Source organism: Peromyscus eremicus, chromosome 16_21 (assembly GCF_949786415.1).
Source record: "Peromyscus eremicus chromosome 16_21, PerEre_H2_v1, whole genome shotgun sequence".
Classification (NCBI taxonomy): domain Eukaryota; kingdom Metazoa; phylum Chordata; class Mammalia; order Rodentia; family Cricetidae; genus Peromyscus; species Peromyscus eremicus.
Genome location: NC_081432.1, coordinates 33,237,230 through 33,260,128, shown reverse-complemented (window position 1 = coordinate 33,260,128; position 22,899 = coordinate 33,237,230). Strand labels below are relative to the sequence as shown.

Below are 22,899 nucleotides of genomic sequence, written 5' to 3'. Positions count from 1 at the left end.
GCAACCTAGTACACCACCCCTGGAAGCCATGTGTTATTACCTGTCTGATATCTTGCAAACTTGTTCTTAAGTGCATTCATAAATGTCTCCTGAGGAGGAAATAGCCTTTCCTAATGATTAATTGAAATAGTATCAGTCAAATTACCTTTTACATGAGGGTGGGGGAGCTGGGGGGTGGGACATGTGGGGGGTGTTGTTTCCCTTGAGCAAACTGCCTCCCAGAACTAGAGTAACTAGCCTGAGGTCACAGGTAGTGGAGGATCAGGCTGGAACTGTGCCCTGGTCCATCCTGCTGTTTGTCACACTTGTTGTCTGTCTCTCATTTCTCTTGGTCACATTCAGAAGGGTGAGCTGAGAATGGAGGGAGCTTCTGCTCCTCCTGTCACTGTCTCTTTGCTTGTGTGGGAGGAAAGCAAATCATTCAGAAGCCACATGTTTTGTTACTTTTTTTCTTAAGGATGAAGAGGAAGAAATCAAACTGGAGATAAATATGCTGAAGAAATATTCTCATCATAGGAATATTGCAACATACTATGGTGCTTTCATTAAAAAGAGCCCTCCAGGACATGATGACCAACTCTGGGTAGGTAGATGCTTGCAAGCCTTTGGTGTGCTTTGTGCTTAATGTAATAAGGGAATTAAGGACTTCACAGGGACCATGGAGAAAGGAAACAAAACCAGAGGGGCTTGTTATCCTTAAGCTTCCCTGTCCTATATCTGTACTATGGCAAGGAGACCGGGAATGGAGGCCATTTTACAGGAAGCTGTTTCATAGAAAGCTCAAGAAAGTGTGATGTTGTCAGCCATTCATTAGTAACTTTGATGATAGTAGTTTATTATGAACAGAAAATTCCAGTGCATTCAACCTTCAAAAAGTTATATTCAAACGATGACTGAGAGACTCATCTATGCGAGCTGCATGAGTTAAACTGAAGGTCTTGAATTTATAAGGCAAGAAGATAGATTGATAGCTTCTTCTAATGATTTTTAAAAGGCTAATGTAGAAAACATTAGCAGCTTGGTACCGACATGAGAGAGGTAAAAGGAAGAGTAGGGTGGAATTGAGGACCAGGAAACAAATCTGCACAGTCATAGCTACTGATGTGTAACAAGATGTCAGAAGCATACATTAGAGAGCAGCTTCCAAACCAGATGACTCTGGGGAAAGTCACTCAGAAGATTGGAGCTAGATTGCCAGCTCTCATGATGTACAAAAACAATTGAAAATGGATCAGAGATCTTAGTGTAAGATCTAAAACTGTGGAACTGTTAGAGGACAACATAGGGAACACTGATACAGGCACAGGCAAGGACTTTCTGGAAAGAACCCATTAGTTTGGAAAATAATACCAGCAATTGACAAAGGAAGTTTACAAGCATAGTTGTTACTGTGTCTAGCTATTACAGATAGGTATTTTCAAAACTATGTAATTGCTTAAAAGTACCATTTCCCTTTTGATTTAAACTCAGTTAATAGGAAATATTATGAAATAATTTGAAGATCATAGTGTATGAAAAACAGCACATCTCAAGGAAGAACTTCTGGAATACTGATTTCTGGTAGTTTGGTAGTGATGACCAGCAAAATGCTCTTCGAGAGGGAGGGAGGGAAGAAACACATGAAAATTGCCACCCAGACATGTGCATGCTCAGTCTCCTGGACTGTGTGAATATACTCTTTGGAAAGCAACCTGTTCTTACTTGGATGCGTCCACCATGGTCATGCATGTGCCCAGGTGTTGAGGGAAGCAGGTGACAGGGCTGTGTGTTCGGACTTGGATGCGTACTCAGTCTGGGGTGTGATTGTTTCCATCTGTCTTGTCTGCCCTATAGCTTGTTATGGAGTTTTGTGGAGCTGGGTCCATCACAGACCTTGTGAAGAACACCAAAGGGAACACACTCAAAGAAGACTGGATTGCTTACATCTCCAGAGAAATCCTCAGGGTAAGGAAAGTAAAGTGAAGTGTTGCATTCTGACCTCATGCTTCCATCTTCGCCTGAATCCTGGGTGTATGCCACATAGAGAGGTAATTACCTATTTCACTAGCCAAGGATGCTCTGTACCTCAGTAGTAGTTTATTCTACATCATGGTTTGAAACGTTCCCCTCTGAAAGGGGTGAATTTTTTGTTTGGAAAAAAACAAACAAACAAACAAACAAAAGAATGTAGCACTTCCTACCTGAGAGCTTGGCTTGTGTGGTTGGAAAACACTTGAAACAAGTTGCTGTGTACAGAATATACAGCTTCCCTCTTGTCGTTACTGCATAGATAATGCAGTATAATAGCTATGCCATCCTAATATTATGAGCATGACCTAAAGAAGAGAATATGTGTAACTTATATGCAAACACTGCACCATTGTAATAGGAGGAACTTCAGCATGCTCACATATGTATGTATATACATACATATACATATATAAACATATGTGTATATATATTTAATTTGGTGGTTTTGAGACAGGGTTTCTCTATGTAGCCCTGGCTATCCTGGTACTTGCTATGTAGACCATGCTGGCCTCGAGCCTGGAGATCCACCTGCCTCTGTCCCCTAAGTGCTAGGATTAAAGGTATGCATCATCACTGCCTGACTGCATGCTCATATTTTATATGGATGAGGTTATGGTACTCTGGAAGCAGTCTCCAGATATACCCAAGGGTAACTGTATTTCTCTGAGTTTGTCTTTGTTGTTATTATAAGAGTACCTAGTTGCCCCTTCCCTTTGCCGTTTAAAGGAGATGGAGGTGAAGAAGATGAGAAATGAGCCTGAACTGTTGTGCTGTAGGCAGCGTGGGGAGGGGCTACAGATCAATACTAACAGTACTGAGTGCTGGTTTCCAAAATCTTCAGTGGGCTTTGGCATTAGCTATTAGAATCTCTTGGAATATTTATGAAGTAGAGTCCTAATGCTTAATGTTATTTACAGCCAATGGCAAAGATGGCTAATGAGCTCAGAGCAAGTTTCTGAATTGCTGTTTTTTAGCCACTAAATGATTTCTTTCAGTGGAAAAGCCATCCTAACAACACACGGGGTTTTCAGGGCTTCATATCTGAAAGCTGCATGTGAGTTGCTAAAGGATGTCTTTCATTCCACTACCACAGTTTTTCTTTTCCTTCATCCCTAAATTGCATACTTAAATTAATTGGCTGCATTATTTATCCTCCATATTTAAAAATAAAGACTCTGAGCTTACATTTAAATTTTACTTCTTATTTCCCTACTAAAGTTTGGTAACGAGTTAGTCATTTTTTTTTTTTTTTACTGTAGCTAAATTTACTTTTTATATTTAAGATTCATGGAAGACTGCAAGTTTAAAAACTGCCAACTAGAATTCCTAGAGAAATGTTTTAATTTCTCTTTGCTCATATGTTTTATGGAGCCTTCCAAAAATTTTCCTTCACAAACCAATGTGAGGTAGGGAGTCTGATGGTAGGAGAGCCATACTTTTATAATCACTCAGACTTGTCCTTATTAAGATTTCAGGTGCTTCTTTTCTTTCTTTTTTGGGGGAGGGTTTCGAGACAGGGTTTCTCTGTGTAGTTTTGGTGCCTGTTCTGGGTCTCGCTCTGTACACCAGGCTGGCCTAAAAGATGCTTACCTTTTATGGATATTACAGAACCTAAAGGGGAAGAGCTGCTGCTGCTGTGCGCGCTCAGTGGTGATTGGCAGGGTACAGCAGCAAAGGCTGGACCGTAGAGCTGCTTAGGTATAGATTCGAGGAGCTTGACGGATACCATTCTGTTCAGAAGTAGACATACCTTTCTTGTGTGTCGTAGCTTTAGACTTGTGGGCTCTTGCCTTGGCTTCCTGTGTGCTGCCCTTTCAGGGGTAGAGCACATGCCTGGCAGATCGGAGATTCTCAAGTAGAGAAATCTGTGCTTTTAGCATAATGTTATAGACATAAGAGGCCTCTCAGACATCAAAGATGATTTACCTGTTTTTGTATACCTGGGGGAAACAGTTTACCTGTCAAGTATAATGTGTTTGTTTTAGCATTTTGTCACTCTTGACCTCAGGAGCTCTGAAGGGAAGACCAGGTTGCTCCTATCTCTAGTCAGTGTGGTGGTAAATGTCATCCTTTTGAAATGCTGCTGACTGTTTCCTGCTCAGTGAGCATTTTTAATAAGAACCTTCTCCACTCAGGAGCCATCTACAGTAACAATTTTCTGTGGCAGAGTTTTAGTTCAAAACAAAGAAATGCCCCATATTATGCGCTGGTCTTTGTTTTAGGCATTGTGTTAGTGTTGTTAGAGAAAGCAAGGAAGCCAAATGGAGGTGAGGTCTCATGTAAAAGGCAGCCCAGTGGGTCATCTAGACTCTCACACGTTGTTGGAGGTAGCTGGTTTCTCTGTGGAAAAGTTTTCCTCACCCCTTCGTGATATTAGAGAAGACTAGACCAGGCAAGGGTCCTAAGTCTGTAGACCACGGCTGTCAGAGTACTCTGTTGGGCTAGTCTGCTGAAACGGTGAGGGCCACAAGGTTTGCCACAAAGCCGTTGGGTTCCTCCCTGCCCACTCACGTTCTAGGCAGCAGTTTTCTCGTTTTGGTAGAAAGCACTATTTCATACTGAAGACGAGAACTTAGGACTTTACATCACCAATGTGGAGGGGCAGTTTGACCGCTCATTTGTCTCAGGTAGTCAAACCAGGTAGACTTAGAAGAAAACCATTTCCTAGTGCAGAAACACTGACCGACCCAGTTGATTTTGGACAGGCTGTTTCCGGAGTAGCTATGGACCTGGAGTCTTTACCTTAGTTCAGGCTTGGCTCCCAAGGTGCTTCCTATCAGGACATGTACTCATTCTTGTTCTCTTGTTTGTTCTGAGTAGGTGTACTTCAAGGTAGCTGTATCATGAACTGTTTTCTGAATAGAAGCAGTGATCCTTCCACAGTATGGACTGAGAAACGGGCATAGTTTCCCATACTTGCTGCTGAAAGTGTGCAGGATTGCACATAAGCCATAACTGTGAGGAGACAGGGCTGCTTGTGTTTGTTGGAAGATGTGGAGGGTCAAGAGGAAGTTCATGCAAGTTAAAAAACCAAAGTGAACTGAAGCTTAGAAGTAGAAGTTCTGTGAGGATGGAGTGACTTCAGTTGGCTCTTTCAGTGTTGGATAGCTTAGCATGCTGGGTGTGTGTGTGTGTGTGTGTGTGTGTGTGTGTGTGTGTGTGTGTGTGTGTGTGCTTTCATTAGAGCACTGAAGAGCCATCTGTTCAGGCCTTTCCCCATCACAGCCTCCTGATATGATCACTGCACCTTGTATGATGACGAATACCTAAGTATCACATAAGCTGTGTTCTGTTTCACTGGCAGATTAGTAGATGACTTTAGAACCCACCATGCTTGGAAAGGTATGATCTAGAGCTGCAGAGCGGTGAAAGTTAGGCTTGATAGCAGAGGCCTGTGGTCCTAGCTCTGGAAGCTGGGTTTTCAGGTCTAAAGTCAGGCTGGGCTACACAGTAAAGACTCTGCCTGCCTCCACCACCACCGCAGCCCCCTTTTTATTTAATAAATATATATATGGAAAAATCAAGCCCCTTACAAGTAGTTCTGAGGCATTTCAGAATCAATAGGTTGTGTGTGTCTTAAGGAGACATGTTCTGGGGTGTGGCTTCTCTAGCCGGGAAGAGAAGGGTAAATAAGTTGTGGCAGTGGTGCGTTGATGCCTTCACACCACACACAGTGGATCCAGCGGTGTCTCCTACCACCTCTGGAGAGATGATGTTGGGCTCCGTCTAGATACAAGGACATCAAAACGTGCTCTATGCCAGGAGTGCTTGTTTTCCTAGGGAAGAAAGGTATTTTATTCCTGCACAAGGCTCTTCTGGTGGTAGAATTATTTTACATTTGGATGGAAGTGGGGCATATCAGCACTTAACCGTTGTTCTGTGTGGTGGGAAGACAGGCCTGCATTTTAGGAGCTAGATTTTAAGCCCTTCTCTAATTCTTGGCTGTTCCCCTGGGATGGGTCTAGCTCAGATAAGTTCACAAGGTTACCCACTGAAAGATAGACATTTACCATGGGAAAGGAACTATCCTGTACTCAAATAGCACAAATTATAGCGGAACAACTGGAGCTGGCAATCCAACACTCGTGTCATAGACACAACTCGAAAGTGGTTATGACCGTCCCAGAGGGAAAACCCAGCCCACTGCTTTCTGTGTGTGTGGCAAGGCTGGCAGTGCCTTCCTGGGAACGTGCCAAGGGTAAATTCCATGTTCTAAATGTGGATTACAAAACCTTGGCCCACGTGTACACCTTACTCCTGAGGGTGCTCCTGGCTGTCTACTCACAGGGACAGGGAACTGAAACTCAGCTCTGCTTTCCTTTTCAGGGACTGGCACATCTCCATATTCACCACGTTATTCACCGAGATATCAAGGGACAGAATGTGCTGCTGACAGAGAATGCAGAGGTGAAACTTGGTACGTGGCTGATGAGTGTGAGGTTCTGTGCACCCACCTGGTACAAGGCAGCAACATGCCATGCTCTTTAACACTTTGTAAAAGTTCATTCTGTTAATGTTTGTGCCCCCCCCCCCCCACCTTAAGAGTAAGAGAACTGGGTCATTGCTTAGTCAGGCACCAGCCTCCCCACCCATGCTCTGTAGTCCACTCTGTCTGGATAGAGCAGCCAAATGGAGTCCTTTAGTTTCTTGTTTTGATTAGCTTGGAGGGAGGGAGGGGGACTGATGAGGCCTGTCTTGGTTAGGTTTCTATTGCTGTGAAAAGACATCATGGCAGCTCTTACAAAGGAACACATTTAATGCGGCTAGCTTACAGTTCAGAGGTTTAGTCCATTATCATCATGATGGGGAGCATGGGAGCATGTAGGCAGACATGATGCTGGAGAGATAGCTGAGATTATATTTGAATCCACAGGTGGCAGGAAGAGACAGTGAGCCACTAGGCCTGGCGTGAGCTTCTGAAACCACGAAGCCCGCCCCCAGTGGCATACTTCCTCCAGCAAGGCCACACCTGCTCCAACAAGGCCTTACCTCCTAATCGTGCCACTCCCGTGGGCCTGTGGGGGCCATTTTATTCAAACCACCATAAGGCCCAAACCCAGGAACTTAAGACTGCGGCACGCTTTCAGCCCTGCACTGTCATTAAAAGTCAGACTTTTTTACTTTACCCTGAGTGGTGCCTGGCATAGTGTATTCCTAGTACTTGGGAGGCTGAAGCAGGAAGGTTGTGAGTTTGAAGCCAGCCTGGGGTGTGAAGTCAGAAGAAGGGAGGGAGAAGGGGGCAGAGAGAGAGACAGACAGATAGACAGACAGACAGACAGACACACACACACACACACACACACACACACACACACACACACACACACAGAAACAGACACCCTTAATGATTGCCTGTTTTGCCTCATAAAAATTCACACTTCTTGCTCTGGCTTATTAAAAATGTGGATCTGGCCCCTGCTACTTTCCTGCCCCATCCTCTGACCCTCTTCACTTTTTCTTCCCTCCGGTCCGTGTTATAACGTGGAAGCGATTTTATGAAGTTTTCCTAGTAATAGAACAAAGAAATGATAAATAAATAAAGAGAGTCATCAAAAGTCAATCAAGATGCTTTGAGATGCATTGAGTGATCACTCAGTCACCGCCGTTTCTCTGTTTGCCTTTACTTCTTAGACCTGCCCCAGGACCTCTGCATTTACTGTTGGCAGTGCTTGTCCTCATTTTCAGAGTTACCATTTTTTCCTGTTTTCAGGGGCTTTCTCTGGCTCTCTGATCTACCTTGGACTCCTGCCTCCTTTTTATAGTACAGTTGATAATTTATAATTCTATTGAGATTGTATGGCGTTTCTCAAATAAAAGAAAACATTCTCCTTTACTAGAATATTCTGGAGTCCAGCAGCCAGGATTGTTTTAATCCCTGGTGTCTTTTCATCTAGGACCTGGAGTAGTGTCTTCAGTGTTGTAGGTATTTGACAGATGTCTTTGTGGGTGCTGCTTCTAAACGATTACAGTGTTCCCTGTATCCCCTAGTGACACCTGAACCTATTCTCATTTAATTTTACTCTATTAAAACAGAATCAGCATTAACTTTTTTTCTACTAAAGGATCACATTATTTTTCCTTTGTACATTCAACGATCTATTCTCCCTTTTCCCAAAAGTCTGAGCCCTAGAAGTTGCTTTTTAAAGTTCAGATCACTGCTCTCTTCCTCAGGGCCTGTGCTAACTGGTTATCTGTAGCTGCTCTGACAGGTGGAAAGTCCCCTTAGGGCCAAGCTGGGACACTTGCACTGTCCTTGGTGATGTGTGTCCATGTACTGACCTCCTGACCCCGAGACTGATGCCCTCAGTAGTTACCCAGTCGTCGGTTGCTTTGCTAGCCAAGGTTCTAGAAAGCTTAATTATTAGTCTTTTTGTTCTGATTCTGTTGTCTGTGTTGAGGAGCAGTCAGCAGGTAAGCCTACTGTTCCCTGAAGTTGTTCTGTACAGAGAAGTGAAATGTGTGACCCCTGCCAGGTGCCTAGCATTTTGTAGACCCATTTGTGTGAGTTGCTCCTCTTCTCTGCCCTCCTGCTGGGCTCGTGGCAGTGTATGGGCTCTGATGATGGGGGCAAATACTGATGGGCAAACATCTAGCATGTGGGCTTTCTGCCAGCCTTGCCTCCCATCCATTAACTTTCTTTTAGACCACCATCATTAAATTCCTAGGAAGTAGAAGTCACTCTGAAAAGTCAACTGAAATCCCGACTGTTTTGGGGAATGTTTATTGTGGGTTTATTTGTTTTGGGGTGTGTGTGTGTGTGTGTGTGTGTGTGTGTGTGTGTGTGTGTGTGTGTTTATGTACACATGATGTATATTTGTGGGTGCAAGTGCCACAACATGTGTGGAGGTCAGAGAATACCTGGAGTCTTTTCTTCCCATCCCCCTTTACATAGGACCAGGAATGGACCTCAGGTCCCTGAGTTTCTACATTGAGTTCCTTTAAGCTCTCTTACCTGCTTAGCCATCTCACCGGCCCCTTTGTGTATTCATGACTCCCTTTATTTGGTACTTTATGGTGTATTAGCCTGGGGTCTGTATGTAGAATCAGCTCTGGGAATGGGGAGAGCAAGAGTCTGTCAGGGCAGTCTTACAGACAGCTCTCACTAACCTGGAGCCTTTCTCTGTGTTCTTTCCAAGAAAACCACAGTGCACTGCAGAGCTAATCTAGGGTGCGCCTTAGGTCCGTTCTCCTAAACTTGGAGAATTAAATGCACAGACTGTTTAATTTGCACTTGCTTTTGACACACACATTTTTTTTAAAGTGCAAACACCATTATTGTTCCTGTAATAGGCCCTCTGCTGGTCCCTGGCAGTTGAGGCCAGCCCTCTTCGGTTCTTCTGGACTGGTACAGGGTCTTGCATTGCAGTCTTGGTGTCCTTGCTCTGAGAGGGGCACTGCTTTCCAGTGCTGCCTGCCTGAAGAGTTCTGCAGTTGACAAAGCTGTGTTGGTTTTGTTTACTGTGACACCTTAACAGTGTTTTTCTTCTTTGTTAATTGTGCTCCACTTTGCCTTGCTTTTTGTTCCTCAGTTGATTTTGGTGTGAGTGCCCAGCTGGACAGGACGGTTGGACGGAGAAATACATTCATAGGCACACCCTACTGGATGGCTCCCGAGGTCATTGCCTGTGATGAGAACCCAGATGCCACCTATGACTACAGAGTAAGAGGCACCTACCTACCTGCTCTTCCTGGCCGTCCACGGGTCCTTAGCATTGCAGAGGACTGGAGGCTTGCCTGTGAATTGCACACCCCTCATACCTACTGGGTTTCAGTGAGAAACGCACAGACTGTTGAACGCAGGTTTTCCAGGCAGTCCTATGCTAAGATACTGCTTTGTTACTGTTGGTCTATTGCTTCATTTATGATCTCACTGAGAACACATTGCTTATAGACAGCCAGTCACATGCCCTCCTCCAGCGGCCTTTTTAGCTTGAAGAGTACATTAGAATCAGATATGGTTTCTTTTTAATATACTGTCAAAATTTATAATAGTGTCCTCTGGAATTTTATAGTATTCTGTGTAACGAGTTTTATAACTTCTCTTAATTATACAAATAAGTTGAAGTGATTATAGAGTGACCTCTAGGGACTTGAAACCATAGTGCACTTTTTTAATCCAGGCATAAAACCCGTATTTAATCTGATTCAGGTTGACTGTGTTACTGTTTTATTTGTCAACAAAACCAAACTTTGGCTTTAGTGGTTATTGTGCCTGTTACTGATGTTAAAATTGAGCTCATATTTCAGCTCTTCCCCATGTATCTCAGTATTTGTTGCAAAATATCCAATTAATGAGGATTAATGTAAACCATTGCTGCAGAGGAATTTTCTTTTCATTTGAAGTATTTAAAAATACATTGCAGACTTTATGATTTTCTGCTATTAATATATACCTAAAATGTGAAAACTTTCCAACATTGTCAGAATAACATCATGCTGAAGTAATGACAATAGTCCCTGGGGCTGGAGAGGTAATGTTTGCTTGTTCACCTGAAGGATGCTTTTATTTTGTTTGTGTGACTGAAATATAAACAGGTATCTAGAACATTCTCTTTGGTTTCCCCAGAGCGACCTGTGGTCTTGTGGCATCACAGCCATCGAGATGGCGGAAGGCGCCCCCCGTGAGTAGCTCCCCTCCTTTTGAGCCCCTTTCTTCTGGGTAACTTATCACCTGTAGGAACCCGAGGGCCACTGGGGGAACCATGCCTGGCGGGGCAAGTGGATGAAGGCCCCACCAGCAGGAGTGGCTTTAGATGGACGGGGAGTTCTTGCTAGCCAGGACTCCTTTCCGGGCCTCAGGCTCTGTAGCCTATTCATATGCAGGATCAGAAGTTTATAAGAGCTCATTTTTTCTTCATTGCATTTAAAAAATACTGTTTGAAACATAAAATTTTGTTCTTATTTTGGCTTTACAAATTGAGGTATTATCTTTTATTTATGGAATTTTTTGTGAAGATTTGAGTTCGCTTTTCCTTGGGTTAAATCAGTAAATTGATCAATCATAAAGTTGGTATTTGATTAAGGTTGTAATAGAAATGTAGAGAAAGTAAGGAAGGAGAACATCCGCAACATTTCCTCCTGGTCCGCTTATGCATAAAGACTGTATAGTGCCTCAGACATAGTTGTTGAATAAATATTTGTTGAATGAATGAAAACATATTGACAGTTAAAAATCAGTACAAGGCAGAAGCCACGGCCCTTATATCTTCTATGCTGTTGACACAGAGGACCTATTGCTGACTTCTGTCTCAGTTTCCGTTCACACTGGGACACTGGTGTCCGCTAGTCTAGTCCCCATTCCCAGCTGCCTTATAAGTTCTCCTGAAAATGGGCCTCAGCTATTGTGACATGCTAGTGTGCTGTCTGCTGTGCTGACCTCTCGTGGAGTTATATAAATACAGACAGTAATTACAAAAATAAGCGGCACCGTTTACACTCCTCTGCCTTTACTCTTCCTGCTGACACTCTAGCTGTAGTAACAAACAGTATTTCATGGAGGTTCTGAAGGTGTGTACTGTGTTTAGACATTGTGCCGTTTGGAATACTGAAAGCCTCCACAAGCCATTCTAATCCTTAGACCAGCCTTATGAAAACAGACACTTTCTTTATAATCTGTAAGGTGATTTAAAGACTTAAGTATTTTTCCCTTTTAAATTTGAAGTAATATTTATCTTTGATTTATGAAAACTTTCCAGTGTCTCTTTGAAGTTGTGAATTGTTGGTTTTCTCCTTATATTTGGCTGTTTTGAAACGCTAAGTTCAAGGTATAGCCTAGGATTCATAACAGACATCTCATCTACTTGACATTCATGACGGTTGGACAGAGTATTTGGATAGAGTATTTCAGATTATTTGTGAATGAACCCTGGAAGTCAAGAATGAGTGAATAAGTGCCTTACTGATACAGCCGTCTCCTTCCCCAGCTCTTTGTGACATGCATCCAATGAGAGCACTGTTTCTCATCCCCAGAAACCCTCCTCCCAGGCTGAAGTCAAAAAAATGGTAAGCTGTGTGTGCGTGCGTGTCCCTAACCCTTTCTCTCCCCGCCCCCTGACCCCCGTAGTTTTCCTTTGTTCTCGAATAAAATTCTGGCCATTCTAATTTCAGTAACAAAAGCCAGCGCCCTCAACAGTCTAAAGTACATGTATTTCTTTGTGGTGGTGTGCTTGATACGGTGTTTAGATTACACACTAATGACAGGTGACATCTGAAAGCCCCGTAATGTAGAGAAAAGATTATATTTTAATGTTTAAACATCTTTTGAGTGTAATAGTTTGTAGAACATTTTCCTACTAAAATGGCAAAGATGTGTTGAAAGTCCTCTGGTAGTAGATTTTATATTGATGAAAGGTGTCTGGGGCCATGGTGCATGTTGGCAGCCCCATGACTTGAAGGACTTCAACAGCAGGACCATTTGAACCGGGGGTTTGAAGCATCTAGATAAAGAACACCACCCCTGTCTAAAGGGAGTGGGGGGCAGTGACTGTGATGATGGCTGATAAAATGGCAGGTAGGCACGCCCCTCTTAATCCCAGAAGGGCTTGTTGAGAGACCCGTCCTTCGCCCCTGGGCAGCCAGCTTTCCTTCTTGCTGCTTTTCTGAGTTTGTGTTCAGAATGCTGACATTCATGGAGGGGGCATGGTGGCTGGCTGAGCAAAGTGTTTAGAGTTGCAGCTTATGAAGACATGTGCTTTAAATCTTTAAGGGAGGGGCAGTGTCTTTTTTGGGGAGTGGGGCTGAGAGTTTTGCCTAATCCCTCCTGAGTGTTGTCTGGTAGTTCCTATCTGCACTCAAGCACCCCATGCTGTCTAGCCCTGCCTGTCTCTGTGCCCCTTTCTGTTCTCTTGGCTTGTTGAGTCCTGCCTCACTGCTGTGGTTTTCGTTTTCCTCTTTTTCATATCTTACTAATTTTCCAATTAATTCATGTCACTCCCTCTTAGATTTTGTTACTCTTTCTGAAAGACACCCAAGGTCTCACAGTCGTCCTTTCATTTGGATCTGGTCTTTCCGTTTCTCCTGGCTGCCGTGTTCTTGGTTGCCTATCTTCTGGACCATGCAGACTTCCTTTCCCTTAGCTCTAGGCACACGCATGCTTCCATCTGTCTCCTCCTCCTCTCTCTTAGTTTACTCTCCTGGTGCTCAGCACATTGCACGTTTCCTTTCCCACCTTTCTTTTACTTGCAAGATTTTTTCCCATTCTTTACGCACTCTTTAACCGTAATTCTGAGTAAAAGAATTGCTTAATTCCATTAAACCAGTGTTTAGAGAGATCTGAAGGACCACACAGTAGCAAAATTTTTGGCCAGGATTAGTTCCTTGTATTAATAAGTGAGAGGTGATGATTCTGGGCATCATTGATAGCCAATTACAAGGAGAGATTTGATTAATAGGAGTCTGTTCTGGGAGGATTACAAATCAGAATACTGAATGAAGAATACCCCACACTGTCTCTATTATTTGTAGATTTTGGTTACCCATTTGCATGTAACATATGCTAACAGAGACAGTGGTAGATGGTGAGTGATACCTCTTGGTTCCTTGAGCCAAACTCTCTCCAACTAAATTAGATAAAATGATATACTGATTCATTTGCACCACAATTCTTATTTTATCCAAGTATTTGAAAGTGTAGCTAGCTTCTTCCTTTGTGATTTCTGTCTTCCTTCCCAGATGTAAATTTCTGTTACTTTTCCTGGAAAAACAGCTATCAGAAAATGGCACCTGCCAGGAGAACTCAGTTATAGATTTTAAGGAATATACCATGTATGGTTGGTTCCTAAATGTTGTCCGGTGGACATGGTGCATGAGAGTATTTTCATTTAGGAATTCAGGCTCAGAATTTGGAATCTTGGTGTGGTGAGTCAGCACTGGTTCTTTAGTCAGTTCATGAATGCTCTTAGTGGGTCCAGGGTTTAGTAATCTGTGTTAGGATGTTGTGCTGTACGGATTACATAGATTGTCGTGTCCCTCTTTAACCACAGACCTTTCTGTGAGGTGACCCTGAGCTGTTCTCCATTCTCTTGCACTTTTTGTCATAGCCCCAGAAAGGGACTCGTTAGTCGCTGACCTTTGCCCTCTGGTTCATGTTCCTGTACCCTGAATGCTGTCTCCTTGTTCCCACTTTGAAGTAACAAGTACTCGATTTGTTTTCTTTTCCTCTCTGAGTTTGATTCTATACCCGCTGTTGTGTACACTTAACTCTCCTCTACTCGGTTTCACAGGTGTGTTCCTGCTGAGTCTAACCTAGATAGATAGATGCACATATAAATATTTGTGGAATTTAAAAAATAGTTTGAAAATATAAGCTATAGAAGGGATACTTCATAGAAGTGATATAATTAAAACTGGACTAAATTTAAAGATGAATAGCTCATTCATTCAACAAAAATTTATTCAAATACCCTTTGTTGAACATGACTGACAAGTTGAAAAATAAAGAACCCATCTCAGTCTGTACTAAAGAAATAAACTGTAGTGTACACACTGTGACTTGCAGCTATCTCCAGAAGAAATGTTCTTAACTTAGGGTGGGATGCTACCAGGAAAGGCTTACCAAGAGACCGTCACAGAACTGAGTATCAAAAGATAACCCAGCAGAATGACTTAACTTGGGCCAATGAGCTTGCTCAGTGAGTAAAGGAAATTGTCTTCTTGTAAGTCTGGAAATTTGAGTTTGATCTTCAGATCTGTGTAAAGGTAGGAGAGAAGTGAACCCATGGAGTTGTTCCCAACACACACACACACACACACACACACACACACACACACACACACACACCCTGTCTCAGTCTGGAAATTTGAGTTTGATCTTCAGATCTGTGTAAAGGTAGGAGAGAAGTGAACCCATGGAGTTGTTCCCAACACACACACACACACACACACACACACACACACACACACACACACACACCCTGTCTCTGTCTCATACATTTTTTAAAAAGACTTGTTATATATACAGTATTCTGCCTGCATGTATCATGTATGCCTGCACACCAGAAGAGGGCACCAGATCTCATTACAGATGGTTGTGAGCCACCATGTGGTTGCTGGGAATTGAACTCAGGACCTCTATAAGAGCAGCCAGTGTTCTTAACCTCTGAGCCATCTCTAGCCTCCATCCATACATACATTTTTAAATGTTCCAACCAAAGGTAGGGCTAGGTATGAGTCTTCATGCACTGGGCCAGGAATGGGAAAAGGGCAAAGCTCTGAAAGTGGCTCCTGGCACAGATGTGGGTAACAGGCGTTATTGTGCCCCCCTCCAAAGTAAAAACCTGCTGTTTCTGCCTTTGTACACCAAGCACTGGGACCTGATGAGTCAAATCAGTGCAAGACTGGATGCCGTGTCAGTAGGTTCAGGATGCCCCGCGTTTGCCCACTGAGGCAGGCCCTCTGCTCGTCTGTGTGTGTTCTTGTTTTCTGGATACCAGACAGCTGTCCTCCATCTGTGCTCCTGTGTGTGCTGTCCTCCCAGTCCCCTATCCCCCACCCCCCACCCCCACTTAGTGAAGCCCTTCCTCTGTTTCCTTGCCTCTTCCACCCCCATGATGTAGTAGATACAGAGTAACATTAGCCTTAAACTCTTTTCCTTTTCATTTGGCTTCTTTTACAGCGGTTTCTGGTGTATTGTGAGCGTAAAGCCACGTTAGTGCTCCTGCCCCCTCCCCTCGGTCCTGAGCTCCTGCGTGTTCTTCCAGCTTGGCTGTGTGTTGGCAGAATAGTTTTCAGGCTATGACTAGTGTTTGGGAGCCTTACTTTGCGATAGAAGTTTGATGATGTGTTTCACTTCCTCTTCCAGGTCAAAGAAGTTTTTCAGCTTTATAGAAGGCTGCCTGGTGAAGAATTATATGCAGCGGCCCTCTACAGAGCAGCTTTTGAAACACCCTTTCATAAGGGATCAGCCTAATGAAAGGCAGGTTCGAATCCAGCTGAAGGATCATATAGACCGGACCAGAAAGAAGAGAGGGGAGAAAGGTATTAAGTCTCCTTTTATTTGCACTTTTTCCCTAACACAACACTGAATAAATTTTCAAAGATTTTAGACTCGTGTTAAGGTTTCATCCTGACATTTTTAAATACAGGGTTTTTGTTGTTGTTGTTGTTACTGATCCTCCACTACCTTCCCTGCCATCCCTCATTCCCTCTCTGCCTTCCCATCTCGCATCCTCTCTTCCACTTTGCTGCCACATGTCCTTTACCTTCCTGTGAAGACCACGGCGAGTGCATGCTCCTCAACAGCTGGCTTCTCCCTCTATGTCATGTACCCACACATTGACACACATATGTGAACATTGTAAGAGAGGGCCTCAGAACATGTGGCTGGTTCTTGGGCCACTCCGTGCTTTGTCACTGTGACTGAGGTATAATTTGCAGTCAGGCATTATGATATCCCCAGTTGTACTCTTTCTCTTAGAATTGATTTGGCTACTCAGAGTCTTCTGTTCCATATGAACTTTTGGATTATTTTTTAAGCACGGAAAAGTTTTCCTATGTAGTATTGTCTTCAAGCGACTTAAAGTTTTCATGGTAAAGGCCTTCCACTTCCTTGGCTAGGGCTATGCCTCTATACTTTTATTTCTTCTTAGCAAGTTTGCTGTTGGTGTATATAGAGAAGCTACTGGGTTTGTATGTTAAATTTTGTATTCTGCAAGTTGACGAAAGGTGATTATCAGATCTGAGAGTTTCAAAGTAGGGTCTGTAGGGTCTTTTAAGTATAGAGTCTTAGTGTCTGAGGTTAGCAAAACCTTGATTACTTTATTTTTATTCCTTATGTCTTACTGCTTTTGTTGGGTGGGACTTGAAGTACCATATTAGTGTTTAATTATAGATTTTAGCGCATGTGTTCATTTTCCTCCATCTTATACCTCTAGACATGTTGTCTATATGTTTGTCATATATAGTCTTTACTATTTTGAAGTATCTTATGCTCTATGTTCCTAACTTCTTCAGGGCCCTGTCTGTTTGTCTGTCTATCTATCTATCTATCTATCTATCTATCTATCTATCTATCAGAGGCTTCACTATTGCTCAAGCTACATATTTATTCTATCTTAGCCTCCTATGTGCTGGAATTATGGATGTGAGCCATAATGCCAGGCTCTTCAGGACTTTTCTCATGAAGATACATTTAAATTTGTCCAATGTCTTTTCTGCATTTGAGCTCTGTCCTGAAGTTTATTTATATCATGTATTATATTTGTTGATTTGCACAGCTCTGTATCCCTAAGGTGAATCCACTTTGGTTCTAGTATATAGTCTTAATATATTCTTGAATACAATTTGCAAGTATTTTGTTGAGAATTTTTTCACCCAGTGTTCATTAAAGAAGTTGGATTTTAATGTTTTTTTTTTTCTGATTATATCTTTGCTCAGTTTTGCTTGTGGTCATACTGGTTTCATAGAATGAGTTTGATAGAGTCTTCCCGTCTTTTTGATGGAATGGGGAGAGTATTGGTGTTAGATTCTTCTTAAATGTTTGGCAACAACCTGCCGTGCATCCGCCCATCCTGGACTTGTCTTTATGAACTTTTTAGTCACTGCTCAAGTCTTGTGCTTGCTAACGACCTATCTACATGCTTTCATCTTACAGATTGAACTGTGCTAGATTGTAGGCATTTAGAAATTGATTCATTTCTTCTATATCTTCCTGCCCTTTAGAATATAAGTTTTCAGAGAATTCTCTAATGATCTTTTGGATTTCATTGGCATCTGTGGTAATAATTTGCTTTTTACCTTTATTTGTATTAATTTGGGTTTTCTCTCTGTTTTTGTTAGTTTAAGTAGGACTATGTCAATCTTGTTAATCTTTTCACAGAACTACATCTTTTGATTGATTTTATGTATTGTTCTCTCCATGTCTATTTCATTACTTTCTGTTCTCATCTTAATTTCTTGTGATGTGCTGGATTTTGTTTTAGCTTCTCATTTTTCTACAGCTTTATTTGAGATCTCTGAATTTTTAATGTGGTCACTTAAGTAAGAAACTTCTCTCTTAGGACTCCCTGGGTACACTGAGGGTCAGTAGACTGCTATCTTTTTCATTTGCTTCATTCAGAAGTGTTGTTGTTTGTGCTTACCATCGTTATTGAGAGTATTGCTAATCCCTGTGATTTTCTTAGTGGATATTCTGGTTGGTTGGATTACTAGTTTTTCTTGGCTCCTCCCTCTTAGGATTAGGGGTTTCCTGGTTTGCTCTGTTGCACATGACTGTTTTGTTTTTTTTTTTTTTTCTGGGCTCCTGGCTCTGGCTTCTTCTTCAGCTCCTTTCATGAAATGTATTCTTTCTAGTATTTTTGTGCATGAAAACTTTTTCTCTTTTCCTTTAAGAATGTTCTGCCATGCTGAAAGACATTCAGTTGCCATGAATTGCTTTAATTAGTGTTTTTGTCTTGAAATATTCTTTTTTTTCCCCTCCATCAATTCTTAAAGATAACATTAGTCTTAGTTGTCAGTTAATTCTTTTCAAGGTGTGAACTACGTTGTTTCATGCTTGCTTGGCTTTTCGAGTTGCGCATGAAGGATCTGATGCTATTCTGAGATTTCTGCCTTTGTTTGTAAGTTGGCTTTTTTCCTTACAGCTTTTGGTATTGCTTCTTTGCTTTGTATCTTTGAAACCTTGACTGTGATACGAGGAATGGTCTTCTCTGGCCATGTCTATTGGGGATTCTAAATACCCCTTGTGTGTGGATGTCCGTTTGTTTTTCTATGTTTGAGATATTTTCTGCTATAATTTTGTTGATTAAGTTACTTGTGATTTTTAATTTTACCTCAGCTCTTTCTAAAACCCCATGGTTGAGGCCACACCCTCAAAGAGAAATGACAGCTGTCCCCTCAGCAGCTATGGAGGACTACTTGTAGCTCCTCAGGAAGGGGTGGAGCCTGGAAAGCCAGCCCCTCCCCCATCTATGCCAGAACTGTAGTTGGAATGATCTTGTGCGTGTCTTGTACAGTTAGCCACAGCTGCAGTGGGTTCATGACTGCGACAGCCCTGTCGTGTCCAGAAGCCAGCATGTCACAGTGCCCTTCCCCATCCTCAGGCTCTTGCTTTCTTTCTGCTCCCCTTCAGTGATGTTTCCTGGGAATGTTTAATTCTGGTTTAATTGTTGCTGTCAAGTGCATACGTAATGTTTCCTTTTATTTCCATTTGGCAAAGCTTTCTCTCTTGCCACCTCAGTGAAAGCTCAAATGAGAAAGTAATTAAATTTTGTTGTGATTTTGGTTGCCTTGGTTAAATTCAGTAGTTAAATCGTTATTTGTGTCTGTCTACTTATCTACCATCTGTCTGTCTGTCTATCTATCTGTATCTGTATATGTATATTAATTTATATTTAATTTGTTATAATAGGTCTCTTTGTGAATATGTTGGTACTGTTAGACTATTTTTCTTGTGAATACTCTCTCACAGAAAATCCCACCTATGAGAATTTATCGGTGCTGAAAGACCAGCACTTGTGTAGGGGACGTGGCCGACTCGGGGTTTACTGTCGTTGATAAGGGAAGTCAGCATCTCTTCTCCTGTGCAAGTCCTTCTCCAAAGTGCTATTTTCACAAAGAGCATCTTGTTTTAGTCATTACGCCTCTGGGAATGTTTGCCTATCTGTACAGGTGCCTGTTAGGATTTGTCAACTCTCCTGTTTTTCTTGTCCTTGCCTTTTAGATGAAACTGAGTATGAGTACAGTGGGAGCGAGGAGGAAGAAGAGGAAGTGCCTGAACAGGAAGGAGAGCCAAGGTAATGATGCCACCATTGCTGCCTTAGGAGAGAGCAAGCTCCATTGATGCCGGCATTCCGCAAGGCTCTTGGGTCGTAACAGATCGTGCTGTTTGCGCTCAGCCTGCCATTCTCGCCTCATGACAGATTTCTATGAGCAGCTCCCCACTCCTAGTTTTTGTTTTGGTTCTAACCCAGTTTTGTGTCTGGGGCTGAGGAAATCCTGCTGCTGACGTTTAGTGCTCCAGGAGGCACGGTGGAACAAGTGTCTGCCAGCCAGAACAGTCAGGCCTGCACACAAAGAAGCATACTGCTCATAGGCCAGCTGTTGAAACTGCCACAGGACTTCTGTCGAAGCCGCTTTCCCGAAGCTTCATTTTCTTGCCTACTGCAGATGTGATTACCAGCATTCGGCTTCCTCTGTTAGGGAGTGTTCTGTGTCTTGGGTTATCTCTGGCTTTCCAAAGTGTAGTGAAGTCAAGGAGAAGGCTGAGAGAGTGGAGAATTTACTTTTTTATATTTTTACTTTAGTAATGGGTTTGCCTGACAATCATTCCGGCTGGCCTTAGCCGTGGTTGAGTACAGACCAAAACGAAGACAGAAGGATGTGTTGAGACCCATGGAAGTCATGTGTTGGGAATAAGAGTTTAAAGAGGGACATAAGGTTTTACTAAAGAAATCCTACAACAACTTAAATAGACCATCTCAGTCCATTTCAAACTAAAATTTTCAGAGAAATTAGAACTGATTTCCTGAGCACTGTAATTGCTTTTAGAAAATAGAACGGCACATATAAGATACAGAGTGGCGTGTAGTAGAAGGCATTAAAGAAGGGGTGTTTGCTCGCTCTTCTGTGTGGTATGGGGTTGGAGAAAGCAGAACAGTGCTAGGTAAGTTTCCTACGCCAAGTGCATTCATAAGGCCTGCTTGGGGCCTGCTGCTGTCCCCGGTCGTACAAAAACAGTGGCAGAAATACAGGTCAGGCTTGATGCGGGCCAGATGAGGATGGAGGAATGCTGAGCCAGTGTTTCTTCGTAATGATGGAAAGTAAGAGGACCAAAGAGAGACCACTCAAGTGAAAGAAGGTGAGGTCCGCCTTCCATTGTGTTGTTGAGTTGATCTGGGAGTCCCACGTAGAAATGCTTACCAAGCGTCTAGGGCTGACCTTTCAGATATGACTAGATGATAAAGGACAATGCGGGCCTTCTGAGCTGTGGGCTCAGTAGTCCTGGTGGACGTGTTGACTGGACTCCCCGGCTAAGTTCTCATTAAGAGACCTGGGTGTAGAAGAGAATGGGATGCCCATGCTGTTTGCTCCCTCCGAGGCCAAGGTGATGGTGAAGCCCTGATAGTCCTCTTCACCTTGCAGTTCCATCGTCAATGTGCCTGGAGAGTCGACTCTGCGACGGGATTTCCTGAGGCTGCAGCAGGAGAACAAGGAGCGTTCTGAGGCTCTGCGGAGACAGCAGCTTCTGCAGGAGCAACAGCTCCGGGAGCAGGAGGAGTATAAGAGGCAGCTGCTGGCGGAGAGACAGAAACGGATTGAACAGCAGAAAGAACAGAGGCGGCGGCTGGAAGAGGTAGAAAAGATCCGCGTTGGTCTTTTCCGTATCCACATTCATATCCATTGGTAGTCAGACACCCCAGCTAGCTTGTTGAGGTAGTGTGGTAGTAGATAACAGGTACATGCCCTGCTGTAGCAGTTCAAAGAACTGAAGGAAAGCTTGTGCTCTGGACTGGCAGGCTTCACACTCCTTGAAGCCTTAGAAGTGTGTTCCTTGTAACACAGGCCGAGGACCTGCCTAACCCTTGAGTTTGTGTGTACTGTGAGGTGCAGAACTACATCGTCCTGAAGATGGCACCAGACCAGCTTTCTATAGTGTTTCCATTGGGCTTAAATTGACTTGCTCAGACTTGACCTCGTTGCTTTGCTATTTGCTATTTTTCTGACACTTCAGACTTTTTCTTAAGAAAAACATTGTTTTCCAACTGCCTTAACTTTGGGGTAGATTTAAGAGTAAAAATGTCAGGCCAGGGAGATGGTTCCATGGATTTAGGTGCTTGCCACCCAGCCTGACAGCTGGAGTTTGATCCCCAGGTCCTAGGTAGTGTAGAGAGAGAATGAACTCCAGCAAGTGGTCTTGTGACCTCCACATGTGCGCTGTGACACATGCATGCATACACTCCCCACATACACATACATAAGAAATGTTTTTTAAAAAGTAAATTCCAAAAACGGAATACTTTAGATGATTAATTTTATTCTATGGCAGACTAGTACAGTTTGCATCATTGTGGGGTATTTACCCCCAACCCCACAGCTTCCCAGAGTTTTTTGAGTGCGAGCAGCAGGAAATATTAGATAGAAGGATTTAGATTGTGGAGATAAACAGATAGAAAATAAAGGATAGCCTCGAGAGGGCCTGGAACCTTCTCCAACGGGCCCTGAATGTCTCTGCCCCAGGGTATTTATAGAGACGCCAAGGGGTGGAGCAAAAGACCTCCTCCCCCCTAGCACAGCCAAGTGCCGACCATCTCAGACACCTGCACTCAGGCCCGTGGTCCTAATCATCCTCTATGTGGACCTGCTGGGTAAAGCCACAAGGAACCTGAAAATGGGCTCCCACACATCATGTTCATTTAAGCCATTAATATTCTCAGCATTGGCAATGTAATTATTTATAGGTTGCTTTTATTTTTAATTCACAGAAATGTAGTTTCCCTGCAATTCACTGGAGAATCAAGAGTGTTTTCATTTTCTTTTCTTGACTGCCTTTTACTTAATATGCCACAGCCCCTAATTTCTCATTCATCATTTCTGTTTCCATTTGATTTGAACATCTTTTTTTCCACCTTTATTATTTTTTTCTAGTAGAAGAATCATTAAAACTAAAGCCCTTAATAACATTTCCAGGGGGATTAAGTTTAAATAACTAAACATGCTGTTGCCTAGGTCATGGAGCAGTGTATGTTGGCATGGTGGCTCTGATTATCCTGTGGATTTGTTCACTGCTTGGAAACCAGTGTGTGCCTCACTAAGGGAGATAGGTAAATACTCAGCTAGAACTCTTACGGTGAAAAATCATTAAGTGTTTGTATGACTTTTAAAAACTTACTTGCAAATCTCTTCGAAGTATTTAAGACTTTTCTCGCTGTTTTGTGAACAGACCGGAAAACTGGA

At 42.9% G+C, this 22,899-nt stretch overlaps 1 protein-coding gene across 9 annotated transcripts in view; it reads left to right on the top strand.

Annotated features, from left to right (window-relative positions):
* The window catches only part of Map4k4 (mitogen-activated protein kinase kinase kinase kinase 4), a 150,703-nt gene that overhangs the window by 85,167 nt on the left and 42,637 nt on the right, over positions 1-22,899 (top strand). For all 9 annotated transcript variants that reach the window (XM_059244036.1, XM_059244041.1, XM_059244038.1 and 6 more), the window contains exons 4-12: positions 458-583; positions 1,834-1,944; positions 6,337-6,427; positions 9,540-9,670; positions 10,577-10,631; positions 11,934-12,012; positions 15,809-15,984; positions 19,667-19,739; positions 21,088-21,298. In XM_059244036.1, coding sequence (XP_059100019.1) covers positions 458-583; positions 1,834-1,944; positions 6,337-6,427; positions 9,540-9,670; positions 10,577-10,631; positions 11,934-12,012; positions 15,809-15,984; positions 19,667-19,739; positions 21,088-21,298 — 1,053 coding nt within the window. The remainder of the gene's footprint in view (positions 1-457; positions 584-1,833; positions 1,945-6,336; positions 6,428-9,539; positions 9,671-10,576; positions 10,632-11,933; positions 12,013-15,808; positions 15,985-19,666; positions 19,740-21,087; positions 21,299-22,899) is intronic.